The 23,421-nt window shown below is 42.0% G+C and overlaps 1 protein-coding gene across 1 annotated transcript in view; it reads right to left on the reverse strand.

Moving 5' to 3' along the window:
• Window positions 1-23,421, reverse strand: part of spg11 (SPG11 vesicle trafficking associated, spatacsin) — a 205,971-nt gene that overhangs the window by 106,701 nt on the left and 75,849 nt on the right. The window contains exon 16 of the mRNA XM_072278002.1: window positions 19,909-20,112. Within this exon, the coding sequence (XP_072134103.1) occupies window positions 19,909-20,112 (204 nt within the window). The remainder of the gene's footprint in view (window positions 1-19,908; window positions 20,113-23,421) is intronic.

A 23,421-nucleotide genomic window follows, 5' to 3' on the forward strand; every position in this document is an offset into this window, starting at 1 on the left:
ATTCTCTCCCCCCCATCAGTTAATCTGATCAACCATTCTAGTTAGACCCCATCCCCCTCTATTACCTTAGTAAACACTTTAAACTACTTTATATAATGCTGTTTACATTGCAAATACATGCTGGTATTTATGCATATTTTATTCCATGTCTGTACCTTTAACTTTATTTTTATATAATTTCTTACTCGTTATAATCATTGAATTTTGTTATTTTTTGGCGAATGTCATGCCCTAACCAACACACCAGAGCAAATTCCTAATACATGTAAAAGTATATGGAATATGGAAGATAAAGTAGATCCTTGATCCTTAATATTATCACAATTCACAGCATAAATGATTCAGAATGTTTACCCTTCCCACTGGATTTATTTTTATGTCATTAATTTTACATTAAGTGTGCCCATCTGGTGCTTCTTCTCTTAGCAAATGGAAAACTTCCTCTCTACCTACTTTCTCAAAATAAAACTTGCCCTTAACTACTGGGAGAAGAACAATTCCAGCTTCTCCAGCCTCTGCAAGTAGTGGACAGAGCCCAGTTCATCACAGGAAAGGCCCTCCCCACCATTAAGCACATGTACAAAGAGCACTGTCACAGGAAAGCAGCATCCATCATCAAGGACACCCATCATTCAGGCCACGCTCCATATTCCCTTCTCACTACCACCGTCGGGTAGGTGCTACAGGAGCCTTAGGTCCCACAGCACCAGGTTCAGGAACAGTTATTACCCTACAGTCATCAGGCTCCTGAACCAGAAGGGATAACTTCAATTACCTCAATTCTGAACTAATTCCACAACCTTCATGCTCACTTTCAAAGACAGTATTATTCATTACTTTTTTTTGTATTTGCATTGTTTGTGCTCTTTTACACACTGGTTATTTATCTGTCTTTATGTGTAGCTTTTCATTGATTCTGTTATGTTTCTTTGTATCTACTGTGAATGCCCGCCAAAAAATGAATCCCTGTGACATATATGTATGTTAATAATAAATTTACAATGACTGAAACCCTGATATCACTTGGGTAAATCTACAATTTATAAATACTTTACCGTGATCTCCCTGCTCTATTTCTCATCAACTCAAAAACATGAATTTGCTAGTGAACCATGAAGGTATTTGTTTTAATAAATCTGTGCTCTCTTTACCTCCCCAATATCGTGGAGTCTTCCGTCGACAACACAGGGCTCCACAGTTGTGTAGCGGTTAGCACAACACAATTGAACTCGAAAGGTCAGAGTTCAGAGTTCAATTCCAGCATCCTCTGTAAGGAAGTTTGTACATTCTTCCTGTGTGTATAGGGTTTCCTCTCACAGTTCAAAGACACAACTGTTAGCAAGTTAACTGATCATTGTAAATGGTCATGTGACTAGGACAGGGTTTGTTAGATGGGTTACTGAGCGGTGCAGCTCATTCTTCTGGAAGGGCCTGGTTCACACTGTATCTCTAAATAAATAAATACATAAATTTAAACACGAATGTAGGGATTTAGAATAGAACTTGGAAGATAATGATAAAGTGGGCATGGAATAGTTAATGTACCATAAATTAGTGAATCTCTTAATACTAATGTCAAAGGTTAACTGTTTCATTCCTCATAATATATTTTTAAAACTTTATTAAATTTGATCGAATTCTCGAGCAGCTTGAGTGGAACTTGATGATCATTTCTGTCTTTCACAGCCCATAGTTGTGTATCATACACAAAACAGACATAACAGCCCATAGTTGTGTATCATACACAAAACAGACATAACAGCCCACAGTTGTGTATCATACACAAAACAGACATAACAGCCCATAGTTGTGTATCATACACAAAACAGACATAACAGCCCACAGTTGTGTATCATACACATAACAGACATATGATGGAACAACGACCACCAGCATTGTCCTACACACCTGAAGTCACGACTACTAGACTTAAAAACAGTTACCTCCCTCAAGCTGTCAGACTGATCAATATCTCCATCCATTAGCCCACCCCACTACACTACATATTCATTTCATGAGTACTAGAATATAACAGCAAAGGTGTAGTGTTGAGGCTTTGTAAAGCACTGGTGAGGCCTTACTTGGAGTGTTGTGAGCAGTTTTGGGGCCCCTTATTTAGAAAGGATGTGCACACGTTGGAGAGGGTTCAAAGGAGGTTCATGAGAATGATTCTGGGATGGAAAGACTTGTCATATCAGAAGCAGTTGATGGGTGTGGGACTCTTCAGAAGAATGAGGGGTGACCTTAATGAAACCTATTGAATGCTGAAAGACCTCGATAGAGTGGATGTGGAGAGGATGTTTCCTGTGCTGAGGGAGTCTAAGACCAGAGGACACAGCCTCAAAATAGAGGGGTGTCCTCTTAGAATGGAGTTGAGGAAGAATTTCTTTAGCCAGGGAGTGGTAATTCTGTGGAATGCATTGCCACAGGCAGCTGTGGAGGCCAAGTCATTGGGTATATTTAAGACAGATGTTGATAGATTCTTGATTAGTTAGGGAATGAAGGGAGATGGGAGAAAGCAGGAGATTGAAGCTGAGAGGAAAAATGGATCAGCCTTGATGAAATGGCAGAGCAGACTGAATGGGCCAAATGGCCTAATTCTGCTCCTATATCTTATGGTCTTATACATAACACCTAGCACCACTTTATGAGACTGACCAAGATGGTGCTGGTGAACCACAGTGATGTGTTGCAGACTGCTTACAACACCTCTAAATATACTTCTGAATTACTCTCACTCCAATCTGCAGCCTGTAATTTCCCTTTAAGGAACCGACTTTTGAACCATCTTAATGAACTTGCATTTTCACGATCTTCTGAAGGACTCGGCAGATTTAACTCTCAAGCATTCAGGTATGACACATTTACGCACACAAAGCCACGGCCAAAAGAGAGGGAGAAGGGTAGGAATCCAATTAGACTGAAATGACAAGGAATGAAAGTCCCTCTGCCCAGCATCTTGTTAGCAAATGTACAGTTGCCAGAGAACAAGATTGAGGACATACGAGCAAAATTACTATATTGGCAGGAAATGAGGAATTGCTGTGTTCTGTGTTACACAGAAACATGGCTCACTCCAGATACGCTGGATACGTTAGTAAGACCTGAGGGCTTCTCAATACACTGAATATACTAGACTGCTGATTTGGAGAAGGCAAGGTGCGGAGGTCTGTGTTTCATGATAAACTCTTTGTGATGGTCGAACACAGTAGTCTTGTCATACTCTTGTTCTGATGACCTGGAACCTCTGATGATTAAGTGTTAACCATTCTACTTATCAAGACAGCTCTCCTCCAAAGGCAGATGTTTAAAAAAATGCACTCAAAGTATTGAATGGTAAACAAGAAGCAGCCTACCCCGATGCCTTTCAAATCATTGTCAGGGACTTCAATTAGGCAGAAATCTCTGCCCAGTTCTTAGCGACATAACACCTGCAGCACCAGGAGTCTCAACACACTCGACCACTGTTACACTACAATTAGGAATGCCTACTATTCCATGCCTAGAACACCTATTGTAAAACCTGATCACTGGACTGTCCTCCTCCTACCTGCATACAGTAGAGGCTAAAGAGTAAGGGTCCGGAGATAAGGACAACAAGGAGGTGGTCGCGGGAGGCTGAGAAGCAGCTACAGGATTGCTTCAAGTCAGTAGACTGGGCCATGTTCAAGGACTCTGAATCTGAATCAGGTTTAATATCACTGGGGTATGTCACAAAACATGTTGTTTTGAGGCAGCAGTACATTGCAATACATAATAACTGTAGATTAAAATTACAATAAGTATATATAAAAAATAAATTAAGTAGTGCAAAAAGAGAGGGGATAAAATGGTGAGGTAGTATTTGTGGGTTCATTGTCCATTCAGAAATCTGCTGGTGTTCATGAAACATTGAGTGTGCGTCTCCACTCTCCTGCGTCTCCTCCTTGATGGCAACAATGAGAAGAGGGCACATCCTATGTGATGAGAGCCGTAATGATGGAAGTCATCTTTTTGAGGTATTGCCTTCTGAAGGTGTCCCGGATGCTGGGGTGGCCAGTGCCCATGGTGGAGCTGGCTGAGTTTACAACTTTCTGCAGCTTTTTCCAATTCATCAGAGGATCTGAACGAATATATGATAGTTGTCACGGACTTTATAAAAACTGTTGTAGACAAGTGCCTCCCCACAAATTCATTCAGATTCTCCCCTAACCAGAAACCCTGGATAAACCGTGAGATCCACAATTTGCTGAAGGCCAGATCAGTGGCATTCAGGTCTGGCATCTAAGTTACATATAAGAGGTCCAGTACAATCTCCAGTAAGCCATTTCACATGCAAAGTGCTTGACAGTCATGGCAGAACTTAAATGCTATCAATTCAAACAAAGTGAAACCAAGTGACGTAGGTGACAACAAGGGGCTTTGCTCCCAGATGATCTCATTGCCTTTTCTGCTCGCTTGACCATCAAACCTTGGAGACATCTTCACAAACTCCTGCAGCCCAGAGGACCCTGCGATTTCAGTCTCTGAGGCCGATTTGCGAGCATCCTGCAGAAGGGTGAACCCACAGAGTGCATTCAGCCCAGACGGAGTACCTGGCCGAGTACTAAAGAACTGTGCTCTTCAACAGGCTAATGTGTCCACCAATATCTTTAATATCTTTAACCACTTGCTTCAGCAGTTTGAGGTACACACCTAGTTCAATCAGGCTTCAATCATACCAGTGCCAAGAAGAACATGGTAACCTGCCTCAATGACTATCATCCAGAAGCACTTACATCCACTGTGCACCACAAGGCTGTGTGCTTAGCCCCCTCCCCTGCTCTACTTACTTTATGCTTATGACTGAGAGGCTAAGCACTGCTCCAATGCCATACTTAAGTTTGCCAATGACACCACTGTCATTGGCTGAATCAAAGGTGGTGATGAATCAGGAAGACCAAGAAGATGATTATTGATTGCAGGAGGAGGAATCTGTGGGTCCATGATCAGGTCCTCAACGGGGGAAATCAGAGGTGGAGAGGGTCAGCAATTTTAAATTCCTTAGTATTATTATTTCAGAGGATCTGACCTGGGTCTAGCACATCTGCCGTTACAAAGAAAGCACGGCAGCATCTCTACTTTCTGAGAAGTTTACAAAGATTTGGCACACCATCTAAAACTTTGACAAACTTCTATAGATGTGTGGTAGAGAATTTATGACTGGTTGCATCATCGCCTGGTATGAGAGCATAAGACCATAAGGCATAGGAGCAGAATTAGGCCATCTGGCCCATCGAGTCTACTCCGCCATTCAGTCATGGCTGATCCCTTTTTTCTATCTCCTCCTCAACCCGTTTCTTGGCCATCTACCCGTAACATTTGATGCCATATCCAATCAAGAACCTATCAATCTCTGCCAACAACCCAACGACCTGGCCTCTACAGCTGCATTTCGCAACAAATTCCACAAATTAACCAGTCTTTGGCTAAAGAAATTTCTCCGCATCTCTCTTTAGCAAGGGCGTCCCTCGACCTGGGGCTGTGCCCCCTTGTCCTAGACTCTCCCACCATGGGAAACATCCTTGTTCTTTTACAGAAAATCCTACAAAAAGTAATGGATACAGCCCAGTTCATCGTGAGTAAAACATTCCCCACCATTGAGAACATATCTACAGAGTGCTGTTGCAAGAAAGCAACATCCATCATCAACACCCAGGCCAATCTCTCTTTTCACTGTTGCCATCAGGAAGGTGGTTCAGGAACCTCAGGTCCTGCAGCACCAGGTTCAGGTACAGTGATTACCTCTCAACCATCAGGCTCTGGAACCAGAGGGGATAACTTCACTCACCCCAACACTGAACCATTCCCACAACCTATGGACTCAACTTCAAGCACTTTCTACCTCATGTTAACAATATTTATTGCTTATTTAATAACAATTATTACTATTATTATTTCTTTATTTCCTTGTCTTTCTTTTTGTATTTTCACAGTTTGTTTTTTTTTGCACATTGGTTGCTCGTCTGTCCTGTTGGGTGTGGTCTTTCATTGATTCTATTGTGTTTCTTGTATTTACTGTGATTGCCTGCAAGAAAATGAATCTCAGAGTTGAATATAGAGACATACGCTTACCTTGATAATAAATTTCATTTTAACTTTGAACATACAAACAGTTAATTGTATGATTTCTTTTATATGTATATATTGTGGTTTTATGTTGTTTCTTTATTTTTTTCTTTAGGCTTATTGTGTTTTTATGCTGCATCAGATCCACAGTAACAACCATTTCCACCTCCTTTACACTCCTGCACTGAAGAGTGACAATACACAATACTCTCTGTGGAGAGCATTCTAACTGGTTGCATCAGCCTCTGATACGGAGGGACCTCTGCACAAGATCGGAAAAATCTGCAGAAAGTTGTGAACTCAGCCAGCACCATCATTGGCACCAGCCTCCCCAGCATGGAGTACAGCTTCAAAGGCAAAACTTCAAAAAAAAAATGCCATCCATTAATAAGGACCCCCACCACCCAGGACATGCCCTCTTCTCATTGATAGCATCAAGGAGGTACAGGGGCCTGAAAGTATATATACAGTCAAAGTTTCAGGAACATCATCTTCCCCTCTTCCATCAGATTTCTGAATGGACAATGAACCCCCCGAACACTACCTCACTATTTCCCCCCCACCTTTCTTTTTACACTACTTATTTAATCTTCTTTTCTTAAAAATGTGCTTATTGTAATTTATAAATGTTATTATTATGTATTGCAATGTCCTGCTGCCACAAAACAAAAAAAACTTCACGATATATGCCAGTGATATTAAGCCTGATTCTGAATCTTGGTCAAGGGGAAAAAGGTTCTGAATGTGGAGGAAGGGGAAGGGAGGCCCTCATCATCTCCTTATAGATTAAAAACGATTTAAAATTAGACCACAAGACATAGGAGCAGAATTAGGCCATTCGAGAAAAATGTAAACTGCTCTGTCCTTTTTCTATTCACCATGGTACAACTTAAATGCTTTACATAAAATTCCCCACACGAGGGAGATATGTTACAATAAATGGCCAAGCAATTACATTACAAATCACAACAGAATTGATCTACAAATGTGATTCTGTAGTTAGTCAACCAACAGTGCCTTCTGGAGTTTTGCTCCGGGTTCTATGTACTTCTGATGGGCAAATGCAAAGATATTAAATTATACAAGTTTTTTTTTACATCAGTTATGTCAAATTATTCTATGTAGACAAACCCTTCAATGGAACCTGCCTTGCGCAGTGAAACAAGCTTTATCTGGGGAACTAGAGGAATTCATCTTCTTCTAAGAAGGCTTCACGATCGCAGCCTCAGCCAAGCCAATGTGCTCAGCACCTGATCCCTCTCTCAAATTAACTCCAGCTTCAACCCTCTCTGAAAGAAACACATTCATCCGCAATCATCTCCCCAGCTCCCAAAACTCCTCAATGCACTGTTTAACTGACTTCCTCCCCTGTACATTTCCTTCCACAGTGGTGACAACCCATGGCAAAATGGTTCCCCAAGTACAGATTCAAGCAAAGTTAAATCATGTAAATTGATAATGCATTAAGTTAAAATGTTAAGTATTTTAAATATAAAAGTCCTAGAAAGTGTTGACAGGAAATACAACTAAAGCTAATAAGGGTGAATCAGTGCTATCGACCCAGTGCTAGCTGGGCTGGTGAATCTGTGGAATTCGTTGCCACGGACAGCTCTGGAGGTCAAGTCACTGAATATATTTAAAGCAGAGGTTGATAGATTCTTGATTAGTGAGGGTATCAAAGGTTATGATGAGAAGACAGGAGAATGGGGTTGAGAGGGCAAGACTAAATCAGGCATGACAGAACGGTGGAACAGACTCGATGGGTCGAATGGCCTAATTCTGCTCCTATGTCTTGTAGTCTAATTTTAAATAGTTTTTGATCTATAAGGAGATGATGAGGTGTGGGGAATTTTGCTGACCATGACGTTCCTTTGCATGATACATTTAGTTAGTCCTCCTCCCTGCTTCACTGCCCTCGGCCTGCACCTTGTGAGCATTTATCAAAATCTATGATGTTGCCTGTGATAGTTAGAATAACCTACACAGAAGTCCATCTCTTGTTATGCTGGACAGAAGCCAAACTGGAACTAAATAGGCCTACAGATACCAAGCATTGCAAGGGAAGACATCATCCAAACAGTTTGCCTTTCAGAACTGCCACTACCCATTACAGCGTTAATGTGAAATAGAACAGGTCATTCCAGTATTCGCATTAACATTCTGAGGCACACCACTGGTCTACGTTAGCAGGACTGGCAGTGAGGAGGAGTCTGTGACCCACCTCTTTGCACACTGTCAGTTTGCAGAGAGGGTGTGGAGGAGGATGGACAGGCTGGTGTCACGTTTCATCCCCAGCAGCTGCGTAACAGAGGACTCTCTGATCTACGGGCTGTCCTGGGGACGCACACGGAGACCAACATCCGGTGCTGCTGGCAGATCATCAACCCAGTGAAAGCCGCTCTTTGGTCGGCCCGAAACTTGATGATCTACCAGCACATGGAGATGTCCGTGGGAGAATGCTGCCGACTGGCACATTCTCGGCTGCAGAAGTACGTGCTGAGGGTCGCACTGAAACTTGGCGCAGCCACCGCAAGGGCCCGGTGGGGAAGGACCACAGTATAGGTTTCTCCACCCGTGGGAGTGTGAGGGGTCGGGTGGCAGGGAGTATACCCCTCAACAATGATGTGGTAAGGTGAACAACTGGAGTGCCACGTGGGTGGCCATAAGTATGGATATGTACAGACTACGATGGAAACGTATGTAAGGGATGGAAAGTTATGGAATGGTTTATTGTATATAATTTTATTTGTGAATAAAGTATATTCTGAAATAATAAAAATTTATGACCTGAACACTGAAATATACAGTGAAATGCATTGTTTGCGGTAACGACCAACATGACCCAAAGATGTGCTGGAGTCAGCCCACAAGTGTTGCCACACTGTCCGTCGCTAACATAGAATGTCAACCGTGCTTGGCAGGACAACAAAAAACACACCAAGCAACAAATTAACATCAGCAACACAAGCCCCATTCCTCCTCCCAAATAAATAATGGTTTGGCTCTGAAGGAGCCAAAGACTTTGATGAAGCATTTAGATCAGGGGTTCCCAACCTGGGATCCACAGCCCCTTTGCTTAATGGTATCAGTCCATGGCATAAAAAATGTTAGGACCCCCTGCTATAGATTAATTCGGCAATCCTTCAATCTAGATGGATGATACGTCCAAGCAACTGTCCACTGAATTCAAGAAGTGGGGTGCAGTAGATGCACATGTCTGTATAAATGGTGCTGAGGTGCAGTAGGTTGAGAGTGTCACGTTGCAGAGTGTAAATATCACCAATAGTTTGCCCTGGTCAAACCAAATGGATGTTATAGTCAAGAAAGTTCACCAATGCCTCTACTTCCTCAGATAGCTAAGGAAAGTCAACACATGCCCTTTGGTTCTTATCAATTTTAGACCACAACAAAAAGAAGCAAAATTAGGCCATTTGGCCCATACAGCCTGGTCTACCATTTGATTATGGCTGATTTATTCCCCCCCCAACCCCATTTTCCTGTCATCTCCCTGTAACCTTTGATGCTTTTACTCTTCAAGAACCTACCAACCTCCGTCTTAAATATACCTAATAGCTTGGCTTCCACAGCTGTCTGCGGCAATGAATTCCACAGATTTACTAGCTTCCGGCTATAGAAATTCCTGCTCATCTCTGTTCTTTATTCTAAGGCTGTGCCCTCTAGTCTTAGACACTCTCACTACTGGAAACATCTGCTCCACATCCACACGATCTAGGTTTTTCAATTTGTACAGATGTACCAAAGAAGGCAATCTACATCGATGCATCGCAGCATAGTATGGGAACTGATTTTGCAAGGAATTACAGAGAGTTGTGAATTCAGCCGAGTGCATACCGAAAACCAGCCTCCCCCTCCATTGAATCTGGCTACACTCCCTGCTGCCACAGGAAAACTGCCAATGTAATTAAAGACCACCTCAGGGATGAAAAACATAAATTGCTGGAAATTGTTCCACATCTTTTCTTTTAAGCATAAAAATAATACGCTGGGTCACCTGAACATTGTTTGTGAAAGTCAAATAGTACAACAATCGAGAGGTTCATAAGACCATTTTGTCAGATTATGAGGTGACAAGCTAAGACGTTTTCTTCTGACACACTTACAGGTGTAACAATGAAACAGGTGCAGACTTTGCACCACATAACTATATAAGCACTCTTCCAAATACTGGAAAGTGTTGCAAGGTAGGATGCAGTATTGATGGGGCAGGGGTCAGATAAGCTGGTGAAGAAGTGAACATAGGAGGCCTGTTCTTTGTGCTGGTGGGGCGGGGGGGGGGGGGTGTACATGTCCTCCAGTCTATAACATGGTACTCTTGGCAGGAGGCTGTTTGCAAAATAATCTTTGGGGGATGTACATTCAGCTGATGAATTCCCACACATTGAGAAATGTTGCAATGATGCCAAATACTTAAATATACACTAGAAAAGTTTCATTTCTTATTTAGAGATACAGCATAGTAACATGCCCTTCTAACCCAATCCACCCAATGATACCCATTATAATTAGAATTCTATATTTTTTACATCCGTCTCACAACATGAGGGGGTAAAACTCTCTACGTTGCATCTCTGTCGCTATGTACAAGCTTTAAAGAAGGGAAATGTGGGAGGATATAGCCCAAACTCTGAGATTGCATAACATAATTGTTTTGTATATATAGATGCGCAGTTAGATATACAATCAGATCAATGTACAGTCAGATATGGAATCAGATCAATATGTATTGATAAATCTGATGGCCTGATGAAAGAAGCTGTCCCGTAGCCGGTTGGTCCTGGCCTTAATGCTGTGGTACCGTTTACCAGACGGAAGCATGTGACCAATTAACTTATTAACCCATACATGTTTGGAATGTGGAAGGAAACTGGAGCATAGGGAGGAAACCCACGTGATCAGGGAAATAAAATACTCCTACAGTCAGCAGAAGGGATTGACCTGGGTCGCTGCCGCTGTAACAGCGTTACGCTACTGTGCCGCTCTAAAGGAGAAAAGAAAATAAAGTCTTCTCTCTTTGGATATGAAGTTTGAGCTAACTCACAAGGTAACCAGATGTGACAGAGATCAGCAGCGACAGCTGGAACAATCAGAGGTTGGGCACCATGGTTAGCACGACGCTATCACGGCTCGGTGTGTCGGAGTTTGTTATTCCATCTCAGCATCTTCTGTAAAGAATCTCTGCATGTCCTCCCTATGGAATGCATAGGTTTTCCCCAGGTGCTCCAGTTTCCTCCCACAGACCAAAGATGTACTGGGTAGGTTAATTGGTCAACACACATCAAAGTTGCTGGTGAACACAGCAGGCCAGGCAGCATCTGTAGGAAGAGGTGCAGTCGACGTTTCAGGCCGAGACCCTTCGTCAGGACTAACTGAAGGAAGAGTGAGTAAGGGATTAGGTTAATTGGTCGTTGTGAATTGTCCCATGATGAGGTTAGGGCTAATCGGAATTGTTGGGGATTGCTGGGCAGTGGGGCTTGAAGAACTGAAGAGGCCTATTTTGCACTCTATCACTAAATAAAATATAGATATAAAATTACCATAATCGTAACCTCCATGGGAAAAACTATCACAACATTTGAAATTATAGTTGCGATAACAGGATTTCAGTGAGAAGTAATATCTCTTTAAGAAGTAAAATTCTAGAAGGAGGTGTTACCTAAACCTGGCTCTGGTTTAAAGTCGAAACCCTGCATGCTGCATGACAATTGACACGATAGCGTAGTGGTTAGCACAACACTCTGCAGTGCCAGTGACCCGGGTTAAATTCCCACCACTGTCTGTAAGGAGCTTGTATACTCTCCCAGTGAGTGCATGGGTTTCCTCCAGATCAGATCCTTCACATTCCAAGAATATACTAGTTAGGGTTAGTGAGTTGTGGGCATGCTATTTTGGTGCTGGAAGTGTGGAGACACATCCTCGAACTGTGTAAGCCGTTGACACAAACCAGTGTATCTCACGGTGCGTTTCAATGTGACAAGTTATCTTTTCTTACCTTCTGAGGGTGTTTAAACACAGAAGAAACTGTGTTAGTGTGAACTTTTTGAAAAGCGAAGCGGATTTCCTGTTGTGACCTCAGATGCATTGAAATGTGTTACATTGCACAGTTCTGGGTTAGCAGTTTGAGTTTTGGAGCTGTGTGAACACATTTCTGATGCATGATGTCTTACTGTAGCTAGTTTCACAGAAACAAATTAGTTTTCCGTAAGTGAACGCAAATTACTTTTACACTGCTGCCAATATTACATAACTCCATCATTCTGTTTGCACAAAAGAAAAAGGATAGAAATTTATTAAGGGTCAAAATGCACATCATTACCAGCTACCATGAGTGTGATTAAAGATCTCATCACATTGCTGTTCAATGTGAAAGAGTAAAGATTGGCTTTATTTGTCACATGTACATCGAAACACAGAGTGAAACGTGTCATTTGCGTCAGACCGAATCAGCAAGCATCGCAATGCTTCTGGCGCCATCATAGCATGCCCACAACTTACTAACCCTAACCCAAATGTCTTCAACGTTCAAAGTACACTTATTATTAAACATGTGTGCAGAATACAAGTCTGAGATTTGTCTTCCCACAGGTGGCCATGAAACAAAGAAACACCATGGAACCCGTTCAAGAAAACATCAAACATCCAACACTCAAAAAAAGAACAAATTGCACAAACGGCAAAAAGCAAGCGGACAACACACAGAATATCAAACATCAAACCAGGAGACCAGTGGTACTCAGTTTAGTTCAATTCAGCACTGCGCCACTAGCCAATGCAGGCAAGGCCATTGCTCACCGAAGCGCCCAATCCGCATCAATTGCCGTGATCAAACCACTCAAAAACTGAAGCACTCAGAGGAAACCCATGCAGTCAAGGGGAGAACGTACAAACTCCTTACAGTCAGTGGCAGGAATTGAAGCCCGATTGGTGATCAGTGATGCTGTAAAGTGATTGTGCTGACCATTACGCTACCGGGCCGCTTTGTGCAACATGCTTAGTTGTTCAGAAAGTATAGTATCTATCAGAGGGCAAATTTCAGAACTGACGGACTTGAGTACTATGCGGTGCTGACGACTGAGGCAGTTATTCAAAACTGCTAGCAACAGAACAGATCTGTGCGGTAAACAGATACATCAGGGAGACCAGTAACATCTCCACTGCTTCCACAACTTGAAGTAATCATTTACCACAGAAGAAAGTTAAGATAATTTAGACAAAAATATCACCAAAACTGCTGACAGGTTCATTGTATCATCATCCCTGAGGCCTGACTGGTCATTTTGTCAGGGAAGATGGGACTGGGGAGGCTTTTGAATGTAAGAAGGCCTAGTACCAGGAGCCAGTAGCGCAGTGCCAGAGACGGGTGGAGGGCACGACGTGAGCCTATACAGGTGGGGTATAGAGGTTTTACTGGTGGCTCAATCTGCAGAACCTGCTCTCCCCTTGGCATTACAGGGGCTGTGAAGAAAAGAGCCATCAGGACTGTCACAGAGGCTGCTGAGCGAGCCTCCAGAGGGCGATGGATCAAGAGGTGTGACCCGTGGACCAATGCTGCTGGGACACAAGCCAGGGCCTGATCAACCCTGGCTGGATTGCATGGGCAAGACTGTCTGATGCTGAAAGAGCCAAAACACCTAAAGATCCCAGGTTATATCACTGATGGTGTGTCCCAGTGCATCCTAGGATGTATCTCAGCAGCAACATAACAGTCACACAGTAATAAAGCATGGAAAAAGGTCTTCCAGCCCCCAGTTTGTCCATAGTAGCATTAAGCTAGTCCTACCTGCCCACGTTTGGTCCATATCCTTCAAAACCTCCCCTACCCATATACCTATTCAAATGTCCTTTAAACTTTGTATTGTCCCAGCCTCAAACACTTTCTCTGAATGTTCACTCCACTTGCCCCACCACTGAACTGCTCACACAATCTATAGACTCACTTTCAAAGACTCTTCACCTCATATTCTCAATATTGATTGATTCTTTTTATATATATTTGCGCAGTATATTGTATTTTGTACATTGGTTGTTTGTCCCTCCTGTTGGGTGCAGTCTTTCACTGATACTTTTGTTTTTCTTGTATTTACTGTGTATGCCTGCAAGAAAATGAATTTCGAGGTTCTATATAGTAATATCTATGAACTTTGATAATAAATTTACTTTGAACTTTGAACTCTGTGTGAAGTTGCCCCATAGATCCATTTAAAATCTTTCCCCACACACATTGAACCTAAGTTTTTAGTTTTCCAGCCCTGGGAAAAATACTGTCGTGCATTCACCCTGTCTCAGCCCCTCATGAATTTATACATGTCATACACCCCTCAGTCTCTTGTGCTCCAAAGAATAATCCTAGCCTACTCAGCCTCCCCCTACAATTAAAGCCCTTGAGTCTTGGCAGCATCCTTATAAATCTTTACCTTTTCCAGTTTAATGATAGCTTTCCTGTAACAGAGCAACCAAAACTGTACACGATATTCCAAGTGTAGTCGTACCAACGCCTTAACTTTCACTAGGAAAAAAATAACAAACCTAACCCGACCAACACCAATTTATTTCTCATCTACCACCTCCTTTTCCTACAGCTTCTTATATGAGAATATTTGTTTAATTTTAATTCTGTCCAGAGAACAAGATACCTATTGAAAGAGAAACCTTCGGGGGCTGATTTTAGTTTGGATATTTGATTGGGCAAATCTACGACCTAATTTCCACAGAAGACTCAATTATTTGTGGTTCTGAGTTTGGGAATGAGTTGGATTTGGCAATTTAAATGCTGGCTGCCGGCTTCTGGACACAGGTCCACTGGAATGTTAATTTATCGGGAAGAACTTGTGTTTATATATATTGTAATCCTCCAACTTTACTGAAGGGCCGCTTTTCCAGTGAAATATTATGAGGAGTTGTTGCTGCGGTAACCAAGAAAAACAGGAGAGCTAATTTGTGTACTGCATCAACAGCATTAATTGGAGCCATTTGTAGGATTCCCATATGTGCTAAAGATTGACTGGTAACTGAGAAGAAAACAAACATATCCTTTTTCTGATTCTTGGACCAATCTAGTAAAATCTAGGATTTCTGTCTAAGCAATCTAGCTGCCCTGCTTCACCACCCACACCGATGCAATATAAACACAAGTGATTCTGCCAAAAAACTTAATCAAGACTGAAACGTTCAAAATTCAAAGTAAATTTACTATCAAAGTATATATATGTCACCATATACAACCCTGACATTTCTTTTCTTGCAGACATTCACAATAAATACAAGAAATACCACAGCATCAAGGTAAGACTGCACCCAACAGGGCAGACAATAACCAACAATAAAACAAGCTGTGCAAACACAAATAGAAAAGAAAAAAAGAAATAGTAGTAATAATTAATAAACAAGCAATAAATATCAAGAACATGAGATGAATAGTCACTGAAGGTGAGTCCATAGGTTGTGGGAACAATCAGTGATGGGGTGAGTGAAGTTATCCCCCTCTGGTTCAGGTAGCATCTATGGAAAAGAATAGAGTCAACGTTTCAGTCCTGATGAAGGGTCTCGGCCCAAAATGTCAACTCTCTATTTCTTTCCATTGATGCTACCTGACTTGTTTAGTTCAGATCACTTTATGTATGCGACACTAGCTCATTGTTTTTGCTCTCTTTGTGCATTACCTTTTTTGCATATTTAATTTATAGAATATTTTGTATATTGCACTGTTCTGCTGCCACAAATCAATAAATTTCACGATATATGTTAGTGATAATAAATAAACCTGATTCTCATTCTGACACAAGCGGATGCAGGTGCTGATATCTGGAGAAACAACCAACCTACTGAAGGAACTCAGCTGTCGAGCAGCATCTGTAGGGGATGTATGATGTCAGTCCTAAAGCAGCATTTTTACCCAAAACATCCACAACCATTTCTCCCCCCACCCCCATAGATGTACCTCCTGCAGACTGTCAGAAGCTGTGAAGAAATGGGAAACCTTCAAAGAGAAACTTTTTAACTTTTTAGGACCTATGTTGGACCCTAGATATTAACATGATTCTGATATATTGGATTCATACTCATTTTCAATTGCAAACAAGCCAACTTAAAGGGTCTACCATTCTTATTTGGTCTGTGCCTTTACGTGGCATTATGATTGACTCTTAATTGTCCTCTGAAGAGGCCAAACAAGTCACTCAGTTATGTGAACCACTATAAACTGGACAAGGATGGAGAAGGCACAACAGCAGCTCAATTTTCTTAGAAGTTTGCATAGATTCAGTATGTCGCCTAAAACTTTGACGAACTTCTATAGATGCACAGTGGAGAGTATCTGAGTTGGTTGCATCACAGCTTGCCATGGAAACACCAATGGCCCAAAGAAGAGTCTACAGAGAGTGGTGGATACAACCCTGTCCTTCACAGGCAAAGCCCTCCCCATCAGTGAGCACATTTACAAGAAGCCCTGCCACAAGGTAGCAGCATCCATCATCAAGGACCCCCACCATCCAGGCCATGCCCTCTTCTTACTGCAACCATTGGGAAGGAAGTACAGGAGCTTTTGGTCCTACACCACCAGATTCAAGTACAGTGTTTACCCTTCAGGCTCCTGAACCAACATGGTCACTCAGCAAAACTCATACATCTACATTCTATATACACATATACATACACACAGGGATTTCTATATAGGGCCATTGGTTAATCGGGGCAGCCACTTATTTGGGACAACACTTAAAGAACAGTAACTAATCGAGAAAATAATTGGGATTCCCTTTGTTTTTTTGGGAACACTATGCTATATTTGACTGTGGCAGGAGATTGTTGCCAAACATTTTCTAACTTGCATCAGTCACATGCATGTTGTGCGGCCGTTAAGATGCTACACCGTGCTTAAACCAAACAGTTGTTAAATAGCATCACTTGTGTGCTTGTGTTCAAAAAGTGGTGATTTTTGTCACTGATAATTGGCAAGTAATAAATAGTCAGAACTATTTTGCTCAATGCAGTTTCAAGCATTCAAGCTTCGAGATGCCAGAAACAGCTGGGACTGAAAATGAAGTAATTGCACTTCTTCAACAAGTTAGGAACAATGAAGTGAGGGACCATGAAGAATTTGAAGGTATTGACAATTATCTTGAATGTTACAATGAAAATGAAGGTTAGGAGGATGCAATCATTGAAAGCATTGTATGAAGGTAGTCCATTATCTACACTAGGTGTTTGCACTGATTTTGTTCAAAGAAGCATGTCAGCATACACAGAATAAATTTCTCCATCAATAGCTATGAAAAACTAATACACAGTTTTATAGTACTGTAGTAGTTTTGGTAGTATTCTAATTTATTCTGTATTTCATTTAAATACATTATTTGTTACTTGGTTAAACAGTAGTTTGACATTTTTATACCGTTTTAACTATTTCCATGACACGTCGGCCAATTGGGGCAGCTGCTTAATTGGGCCAAAATGTACTGGTCTTGATGTGTCCCAATTAACTAGAATTTTGTGTGTGTGTATGTGTGTGTGTGTGTGTGTGTGTGTGTGTGTGTGTGTGTGTGTGTGTATAGACAGACACACACACACAATTTTATATATTTTTTAAAATTTGCATAATTTATTTTGTATATTGGTTGGTTATCAGTTTCTATTATGTATATTTATAGTTTTTCATAAATTCTGTTGTATTTTCTGATTTTGCATGGAAATGTATATGGTGATATATACAGTAGACTCTTTGACCTTGAAGGTGGCAACCGATGATCAGCAGCTGAGTGGTGGATATACAGACTTAGCCACATCAGTGAATGAAACTAAAAGTGATGGACAAGCAAGGCCTCTCATATAAAATTAATGTTTGAAGAGAAGATAATTCCACAGATGACCGCCAAGCACCAGAACTACGAAAACAGGCAGGATGACAATTAATGTCAGATTTTAAAATATATTTTTTTTAGGTGCTCATGTGATGAGTAGAAAACATTGTCAATAATTCAGAACTTCATTCACCATGAAAATTGCTTCTGTCTGGAATTAGCTCATCAGATTATTTCATGCTTAATAAATCTGAGGGACAGTCACTTCTGGAACAGTGTATCGTGACACACAGCTAAGTTCACTGTTTCAGGAGACACCCTCCAGTCAGAGGTGCCTTTAAATCATCTGACTTTCTCCTACTTTATTCCATTATTACCCTTAATACATTTGGCCTTGTTGGAATGAGGCTTCATGTCTTACCCAATTAGATGACCTTCAGTACATGAGCCTTGTTATAATTTCAACCACGGACAGTGTTATAGTTGAATGTGACCACATTCTCTCTCAACACTCAAAGAATAACTATAGATTCACTGTCTTACAACATTATCAATCTAGGTTGTTTCTAAGTCTTCAAATAGCAACTTACTCCGTGTTGTTTTGTGAACTACACATGGTTCTAGCAGGGATCATGACAGCAGTACACTTGCACCTTTCACAAACTCAAGGATATCTCAAAGTAAATGTAGTTAAAGTTCAAAGTGTGATATATCACCATTAATTACCTTGAGATACATTTTCTAGCAGGTATTCACAGTAGAAAGGAGAAATACACCAGAATCAATGAAAAACTACACACGAACAATGTCAAACAACCAACGTGCAAAAGAAGACAAAATGCAAATAAAAAACGGTACATAAATAAGTAATGTTGTAATAGGTATTCAGGAAATCATTTTCCACAAGATCAAACACCAATCTGATAAGTCAGATGATTCTTATTCTATTTATTTATATTTGTTCTGGATTTCTTCATTTCTGCCACTGCTTAAATATGGTTTGAGTATGAACCCAGCAGAGAGACTTATGATACTCTGTGCCCTCCTGGATGGCCCATTACTTCTACAGGGCCATAAGACATAGGAACAGAATTAAATCATTCTGCCCATCGAGCCTGCTCAGTCATTCTATCATGGCCAATTTATTTTCCCTCTCAACTCCATTCTCCTAACTTCTCCCCGTAACCTTTGACACCCTTACTAATTAAGTACCTATAAATTAAGTAGCCTCCTCAGCCATCTGTGGCAATGAATTCCACAGACTCACCACCCTCTGGATGAAGAAATTCCTCATCACCTCTGTTCTAAAGTAACATCCTTGTAATTCCAGCACATCCTTTCTTAAACAAGGGGCCCAAAACTGCTCAAAATACTCCAAAGGTGAGCCTGACCAATGTCCTATAAAGCCTTGGCATTACATCCTTGCACCTAGTATTCCAAAGGGGAGGATGAGGCAACCATGGCAGGCAAGGGAAGTCAAAGACAGCATAAAAGTAAAAGAGAGGGCATATTATATTGCAAAAATTACCAACAAGCCAGAGGATTGGGAAGATTTTTACAAAACAACAATCTGTAACCAAAAACCTTAAGGTGTCACCATGTACCACCTTGAGATTCTTTTTCTCGAAGACATTTACAGGGAAGTAGAGAAATGCAATAGAATTTATGAAAACTATACAGAAGCAAAGACCGACAAACAACTGTGGTAATAGGCCCTTCTGCTCCAACGAACTTGTGCCACCTAATTACACCCTTGTAACCAATTAACCTACTGACCTGTACATCTTTGGTATGCATGAGAAAAGCCAGGCAATCACGGGGAACACATACAAACTCCATACAGACAGCGGCAGAATTGAACCTGGGTCACTGGCGCTGCAACAGTGTTACGCCAACTTCTACGCTATCACGTCACCCCATTCTTTCATCATTCTACAGAGAATTTAGACAAACAAAATAATTTTAAGGTCTCCAAATAAACCCTGATGTCCACTGAAGCTGCACTTACCCATAATAATCCAAGTAAGTGTACAGGAGATAGCGCAGCTCATGCTTCAGGCAGTAGAGAATGAAACAGCCATGGAAATCAAGTCCTTCGCTGGACTGATACTCTGGAACCAGCTGGGGGTCTTGCATCACTCCCCCCGTGCCACTAAGCCTTGTCAAGAGCTGCCCAAAGTCTGCAAGCTCCGATGGGATGAATACCTGTTTTCTGTTTTTAAAAAATACAAAAAAATATAATTAATGACAAATTGCAAATTATTAAAAAACTCCTAACTTTCCCTATTTACAGACAAGTAAACACATTTATTATAGTTCTTATTTGGAGATACAGCATGGTTATAGGCCTTTCTGGGCCATCAGTCTGCACTGCCCAATTACATTTATGTGACCAATAAACCTACTAACCCATATTGTCCTTGAACTGTGTGAGGAAACCAGACCATCCAGAGGAAACCCACGCGGTTGTGGGAGAATGTACAAACTCCTTATAGACAGCGGCGGAAATGGAGCCCAGGTTCATGGCGCCGTTATAGTGTTACACTAACTGATGAGCTATGGTGTCGTCCAAAACAAATTAGGTGCTGCAGTGGGCCACTCAGCCCTTCAAACATGCTCTGCTAGGTAACGGTACCATGGCTGATTACTCGTCCAGACTTCAAAGAAAAAGATTATGGCTGTCATGGTTCCAGAGTTTGGAAACTTCTTGTTGTAAGTTGCTAACTGGCTGAATAACAGTGGGGTGACATAGAGGTGTAGTGATTAGCACAACGCTATTACAGCTCAGGACATTGGAATTAGGAGTTCAGTTCCGGCGTCCTCTGTTAGAAGTTTGTACGTCCTTCATGTGAGTGCATGCGTTTCCTCCGGGTGTTCCGGTTTCCTCCCACAGTCCAAAGACCAATTAGTAGGTTAATTAGTCATTGTAAACTGTTCCATGATTAGGCTAAGGTTAAATAGGTGGGTTGCTGGGCGTCATGGCTTATTGGGCCTGTTCCTCAATGTATCTCTAAATAAAGTAAAAGAACTCAAAAGGAAAGCAATGGTCAACCTGGATCTGCAGGTTCATGTCTGGCAATCAAGAGAATAGCTCAAAGAATGATATTTATAAAAGGTGTTTGAAACTTTAAAATATCTGGTACATGCCTACTACAGTTCTTTGCCTCTGAAGTGGTTGTGATTGGCTTGCTTCTACCTCAGTACTGTGGGCTCTGAGATGGCAAGGAGTCCCAGGCAGGATCTGCACTCTGCTATCCAACTCCTGGCCAGAAATAGTTAAGTTACTGAGATCTCAATCTTCTACTGAGGCATTTCAAACGGCCATGGAGCACTACAGAAACAGGCCCTTCAGTCCATCTAGTCTTTGCTTTTCTGTTTTTCTGCCTGGTCCAATCAACCCAAGCCTGGACCATAGTCCTCCATATCCTCCCATTCATGAACTCATCCAAATTTCTCTTAAATGTTACAATCAAACCCACATTCACCACTTCTGCTGGCAGTTCACACCACCCTCTCAGTGAAGTCATCCACCTTCAGGTTCCCTTTAAATATTCTATTTTTCCCTTAACTCATGACCTCTAGTTCCAGTCTCACCCAACCACAGTGGAAAAAGCCTGCTTGCATTTATCTTTATACCCCTCATAATTTTGCATACCTCTATCAAATCTCCCCTTATTCTCCTACACTCCAGGGAATAAAGTCCTACTCTATTGAACCATTCTCTATATATCAGATCCCCACGTCCCAGCAACATCTCTGTAAATTTACTCTGTACTCTTTAAACAACATGATATTATATCAAAGAGTCAAAGGAATGTTTAAAGGCATAGCTTTTAAAGAACCTCTGAAAGGCGGAAATGAAATAGTAAATGGGCTACTGGGTGAATTCCTTAAGGAATTCATTCCTTAGGTCCTTAAGAATAATTTGTTAAGGAATTGTTCTTTAGGTTCCTTAAGGTTGATATAGCCAGGGGTGGTAGTGTGGACAAGCTCCAACTAGCTATTAAATGCTCCTAATGGTGTGCATCTCAATTAGCCTCTGACAACCAAGTCCAGCTCCTGGCCTTTACAGTTGCTTAGCTACTAAGCCCCACAGAACTGTTTCTCTGACAGGAGAAGGGGCAAGCTCTGGTTACTAGTGCCTTAAAACCAGTCGTTTCAGGCAGATGGGGCTTGTCGGCCATGGTTAGCAGCTCATCCAGAAAAAAATCTCTGATCGCAAACCTCTGCTGCCTTGCGATTATACCCACTCATGGGGAAGGCTTCGGGAGTAAACCCCAAGGGAAAAATCCGGAGCTGGAGTCCCTGAGGAAATCAAGTGTTGAGTTCAATGCTGACTGGTAACTCCTGTGACACCGCTGGTGCCAAACTGTTTCGATCTCTGCCGTATTTCTTTGGATTCATCAGCTATGTGGAGAGGGGAGCCTGCTACATGGGCAATAGGTTGCACTCCATATCGTACTGCTCTGACTTGCGTATCATGGAGACAGCTGGGACACAACCAGAGAGCTTCCGCCACAGCCAAGGGCACAAGCAAACAAACTGCAGGAAAGGCACAAACAGGAGAAAATCTGCAGATGCTGGAAATCCAAAGCAACACACACAAAATGCTGGAGGAACTCAGCAGGCCAGGCAGCATCTATGGAAAAGAGTAAGTAGTCGACATTTCGGACCAAAACCCTTCTTCAGAACTGGAAAGGAAGGGAAGTCAGAGTAGGAAGGTGGAGGGAGGGGTGGAAGAAATGCAAGGTGGCAGGTTATAGGTGCACAAGTGCCACACCTGCCCCTACCCCTCCTCCCTCATGATCATTGAGGGCCCCGAACAGTCCTTCCAGGAGAGGCGACACTTCACCTGTGGGTCGGTTGGTGTTGTCAGTGCTCCCAGTGTAGTCTCCTGTATATCGGTGAGATGCGAGGTAGATTGGGAGATCATTTTGCTGAGCACCTACACTTCCATCCAACAGAAAAAGTGGGATCTCCCTGTAGCCACTGATTTCAATTCCACTTCCCATTCCCATGCCAACATGCCAGTCTATAGTTTCCTCTACTGCCGTATGAGCCCACACTCAGGTTGGAGGAGCAACACCTTATATTTCATCTGGGTAGCCTCCAACCTGATGACATGAACATTGAATTCTTGAACTTCCGGCAATTGTCTCCTCCCCTCTCCTTCACTATTCCCCATTCCCGTTTCCCTCTCTCACCTTATCTCCTTACCTGTCAATCATCTCTCTCTGGTGCTCCTCCCCCTTCTCTTTCTTCCATAACCTTCTACCCTCTCCTTTCAGATTCTCCTTCATCCAGCCCTTTATCTCTTTCACTAATCAAATTGCCAGCACTTTACTCCACACCCTCCCCCTCTCCTGGTTTCACCCATCACCTACCACCTTGTACTTCTTTATCCCTTTCCCTACCAGCTTCTTACCCTTCCTTTCCAGTTCTCAAAAAGGGCCTCGGCCCGAAACATCGACAGTTTGCTCTTTCCTGCAGACGTTGCCTGGCCTGCTGAGTTCCCCCAGCA

This window comes from Mobula birostris, chromosome 14 (genome assembly GCF_030028105.1).
Source record: "Mobula birostris isolate sMobBir1 chromosome 14, sMobBir1.hap1, whole genome shotgun sequence".
NCBI lineage: Eukaryota > Metazoa > Chordata > Chondrichthyes > Myliobatiformes > Myliobatidae > Mobula > Mobula birostris.